Source organism: Conger conger, chromosome 3, assembly GCF_963514075.1.
Source record: "Conger conger chromosome 3, fConCon1.1, whole genome shotgun sequence".
Taxonomy (NCBI): Eukaryota; Metazoa; Chordata; class Actinopteri; order Anguilliformes; family Congridae; genus Conger; species Conger conger.
In genome coordinates, this window is record NC_083762.1 from 6,058,124 (window position 1) to 6,063,123 (window position 5,000).

Sequence of the window (5,000 nt, forward strand, 5' to 3'; positions counted from 1 at the left end):
AGGCGGGATATTTCCCTCACAGGGAAATTATATGAGTGTCTCTAATTAAGGCTTTATACAGCACTCATAATGCCTTCATAAACATGACAATATAGCTTCATGGCATCATACATATGTTGTGGCAACATAACACCTTCGTATGCAGCATGTTATGCCAAATCTGACACAACAAACAATGTCACCTGCTATAAAGGGTGACATAAAACATGCTTATGTGAGCTGCTAGGCTAACTGTGACATAACCCGTGATGCCACCTGATGTCATGAAGCAAAGACTCCTGTGACAATGACACTCAGTATTATGTATTGACAGAGAAATATGCATCGTTTGCAAAGATACGCGCCATTTTAAAGAAATCGGCTGGTTTCAGAGGCAGGCTGTAATAGTGTTTGGGACATTCATCCCATTCTGGAGACACCGAAGGTGAAAACAAAACAAAAAAAAATAGCGTTTGGTACAATCAGAAGAATTATTAATTTAATAATTTTTTAATTATTAGGGCTGTGCTGTTCAAATGTAACCTTTAGGTTACAATTGGTTTAAATGAAAACTTCTACATGATCACGGCCTCTGTAAGTCAAAGGATTCAGTGTTTTCAGTACATACATATGTTCTCAGTCCATGTGCAGGATCATTTTTTTGTAAGAGTAGGAATATTTTTTTAAATAATCTGCTGAATTATGAGCTTTCTCCACCATGGATTCTGTGGCAATAGATCTCACTATGAAGTAGTTCTTCATTACTGTTCAGACGCAAAGTTAAATGAACTTGTGATTTAACATTTTCTGTGATTCTAGCATTGAATTTAAACATCTTATAATAAATATCATTTCGGGGCAAAAAGTAAACTAAGTGAAATAAGTGAACTCTCTGGAAATGTAACCATAGAAACCCAGCACAGCTCTGTGTGCAGATTATGCGTTTCTTGGCCATTCGGTCGTTATTTTGACAGACATGATGTCAGACCAATAAAAAAAATGACCTCATATGTCTGCACAGAAACTACCATCATGTGAAAAGGTGGGAGAGACAGACGTAGTTTCCTGACAGCGATTTTAAACACCAATGCTGCTGGCCAGACCCTAATCCTGCACATCAGCCACACAACATCCCCTCCTGCCACGACCTTACTTTAACCAGGACTGCTGCCAAAATGGCCGTCCAAGCCCCCGGTTGCTTGGGCAACAGCGGAACAAAATGGGCAAACGAGTAGGACCACCCACACCTATGGGGTCGCACAAACACACCCAGCGTTTTGTAAAGGAGGTTGGAGAGGGCCTCCAAGGTGAACCTGTCCCATCCTGAGCACAGACTCAGTGGCCACTTCATTAGGTAGACCTGTGCAGCAACACGTTAATCCAGATATCTAATCGGCCAATCATGTGGCAGCAACTAAATGCGTCAAAGTGCATGCAGACACGGGCAAGAGTTTCGGTTGTCACTCGGACGTAACATCAGAATTGGGGGGGGGGGGGTGAGGTAAGTGAATTTGACTGTGGAAAGTTTGTTGGCGTCAGATGGGTTGGTTTCAGTATCTCAGAAACTGCTGATCTCCTGGGATTTCCATGAACAAGAGTGTCTAGAGTTTACAGAGAATGGTGCAAAGCAGAAATTCCAGTGAGTGGCAGTTCTCTAGGTGAAAATGCCTTGTTAATGAGAGAAGTCAGAGGAGAATGGCCAGACTGGTCAAAGCTGACAGTGAGGTGACAGTAACACAAATAACCACACATTACAACAGTGGTATGCAGAAGAGCATCTCTGAACAAACAACACATCAAACCTTTAACTGAATGAGCTACAGCAGCCAAAGACCAATAAATCCCCAAAAAAAGTGTAGTCTCGCACTGTGAGATACTCCCATCGGTGCAGGACTCCTGAGGGGAGGTTCAAACCCAAGGAGAATTCCGGAGCATTCCTGCCATTAACCCATTCTAAATCAGCGTGCCCATGTAGAGTGTCCTGCCCAGCAGAGTATCAGTGCACTGTAGCCAGGTTTTGGGGTAAATTCAATTCATTCAGTTCAGGAAATTAACAAAAATGTGATTAACCAAGTGAGAATTTCATTGATGGAAAGAAACTCTCCATTGAACAGTCCATTGGCTGAAACTGAAATTTGTGTCTGAGTTTCCTGAAACCGAATCGACACGAAATACCCGGCTGTACACCAGGCCAGAAACTGAACAGTAGCCAACCTGCAATCAAGTAATCAAGAAACCTTGATAATTCTGTCAGCTCATTCCAATCCTTTATTTTTTCCCTCTTTTTCTCTTTTCTCCTTTTCTTGCCCCTAGCTCCACCCATCAGTAGATTCTAGGAAAAGATGAAAGTAAAGTACAGAAAAAACAGGGAAATAAAACATGAATAAGGCAAATGGAATGTCCCTGCTCATTCAAACGTCAGTTGGAAGCCACGTCAGTTACGGACGTGGCAGATGGGGAGAGGTGGACCGACAGGTCGATCGTTCATACGTCAGGCTTTCTGAAAAAATACTTCTGCAAAGGATGTTTGTTTCCTCACAAGAAAGGAAAGTTTGGGAGCTCCTAGAAGGAATATTTAACGGGTTGGAATGCCCTTAAAGATGGCGGACCTCGACCATTTTCCGGGTCAGGAGCAAGAAAAAGAAGAAAAGAGGAGAAAAATGAGCAATTGAAAAGAGGCGAGGATTATCTCCACTGCTCCAGGAATGAACAAGGTAACAGCACACTCGGTTTCTGCGGTCCTGCAGAATGCAGAAACGGAGAATCGGAGAATCGGAGAGGGGACCCCACTCCGAGAGGCGCTACCCATTGAATCATCCGTCTCCGCGCTATACAGAGGGAGTAGTATTCTACCTTGACATCAACATTTTTTTTTTTCCCCGTCTGGTGAGAAGTGAGCAATTTTACTTTTTATGAAATAAATGAGTCATTTTTTCATCGGTAAGGCCTACTGTAAGCTTTCAAGAGATGATTCATATGAATAGTCAAACCATGAAAATAAGTGCATTTTGCAAAGAATTGTATGAACACAACCACTGGCTACTGTTCACACCCCCAGCACTGTTTTCTGCATATTTATGAAGTTAGACACTTAAAAAGTTTCCTTTCCACAACTTAATGCAGTTGTTAATGTTGTCACATTTTCTGACGCTCTGTCGTAGAATTAAATTTCAGTCATGATCTCAGCATGATCTCAACCAAGCGTTGGTCACCCACCTCAAATGTTAACAGCTAAACAAAAAACCATATAGAAATATTGAAGCATCAAAAAATAAGGTTCTTTCACAATTCGCAAAGGCTCGGCGTGAGCCACCCATGGCTTCCTTTTCCGCAATCCATTTTAAAGTCAACGGATTGCAGCATCAAATATGAAAAGAGAATTTGGCTCTTTCATTCAAGGACGCAGAATAGAACAGAATAGTCTCTGACTATTGAGGCGGTCACCGAAGAAAAGTTTGCTTGCGGTGGGAGGTAGGCCGAGGATCTGTTTGTACACGCAAATGGATGTGCCGTCAGGATTTGTTTTTTTTTCCTACCCGAATAGCAGAGGAACAAATTTTTTCTCTCGCGCCGATATCTGTGGAAGGGATGAAAGACCCGTCACTCACGTGTAGCCCTCGAAGTCTCCGTTGCTGATCGCCTCGATGAGCTGCTCGGTCACCTTAATGATCTCCTGTTTCCGCACTGCAAGACAAGCGGAGACGCCAGGCGCCGTTATTCAGACACAATCCCGATAACCCCCCCCGTTCCCCGTCCCCCCCCGTCCCCCCCCACGGTCGAATTCGCCTGGCGGACGTGCCCGTCAGCTGACGTCGTGTAAAAACTCCCTTTGAGCACCGCAAGCTTGACAGCTAGCTTCTGTAGAAAGTGTCAGTTTTTTCAAGCGGCTAGAGGATTCTGGGATATGTCCAGCACAAAATGACAGTTATTCTGGCTGCTGTGGGAGTCCCCTGTGTTATCCCCCCCTCTACCGTTCCTCCTGTTCATATTCAGGTGTGCGTATGTGGCCATATAAGTTCTCCTGGATGTTTTAACTTTAATGTGTGTGTGTGTGTGTGTGTATGTCTGTCTGTGCATTTCTATCTGTCTGTGTTTGCGGCAGGTATCCGTCATGTGCAAGGCCTAGGGTTGATATTTCCCATTTTTCTTATCTTCTGTGTACAATGTAAAGAGTCTTTGGGACAGTTTGCTGTGAAAAGCGCGATACAAATGAATTTGAATTGAATGCGTGTGTGCCTGAGTGTGTGTGTATACCTATATGTAAGTGTGTCCGTGCATCTGTGTCTATCCGTGTGTATATTGTACCTGTGTGTGTGTGTGTGTGTGTGTGTGTCTGTGTATGTGTATGTGTCTATGTCTGTGTGTATGTGTCCATGTGTCTGTGTGCGTATTTGTGCTTTGTGTTTTCTCCTGTTTGAGTGTCTGTGTGTACGTGTCCATGTCTGTCTGTGTGCATGTATCTGTGAGTGCACTGTTTGTGTGTATATGTGTCCATGTGTCTGTGTGCGTATTTGTGCTTCGTGTTTTCTCCTGTTTGCATGTCTGTGCGTATGTGTCCATGTCTGTCTGTGTGTATGCATCTGTGAGTGCACTGTTTGTGTGCGTATGTGCGTATGTGTCCATGTGTCTGTGTGTGTATTTGTGCATTGTGTTTTCTCCTGTTTGTGTGTCTGTGCGTATGTATCCATGTGTCTGTGTGTGTATTTGTGCGTTGTGTTTTCTCCTGTTTGTGTCGGGTCCTGTGGAGATGTGTGGGGGCCGCACTTGAAGTGGCAGCTGTGGCGCTTTGGCCTGCAGCGAGACTCCTCTCCGCCCCCGACACTGCTACGCCGGGGAAGCCGAGCCAAGCGGGACAGATGGTGGGGAATTCAGCCTTTCAGGGGGTTCCCGGCCCTCGCCCCGTCCACTCAACCAACACTTTCCCTTTCAATTCCCTTCCATTAACCCCAGACCCCGGAACAACACTGTGCTAGTTCACCCCGGCGCCAGAACGACACTGCGTTAGTTCACCCAGGCCCCAG

The 5,000-nt window shown here is 44.7% G+C and overlaps 1 protein-coding gene across 2 annotated transcripts in view; it reads right to left on the reverse strand.

The window, feature by feature from the left end:
- The window catches only part of LOC133124814 (calcium/calmodulin-dependent protein kinase type II subunit alpha-like), an 87,693-nt gene that overhangs the window by 11,453 nt on the left and 71,240 nt on the right, over positions 1-5,000 (reverse strand). For both annotated transcript variants that reach the window (XM_061236322.1, XM_061236321.1), the window contains one exon: positions 3,588-3,663. In XM_061236322.1, the coding sequence (XP_061092306.1) occupies positions 3,588-3,663 (76 nt within the window). The remainder of the gene's footprint in view (positions 1-3,587; positions 3,664-5,000) is intronic.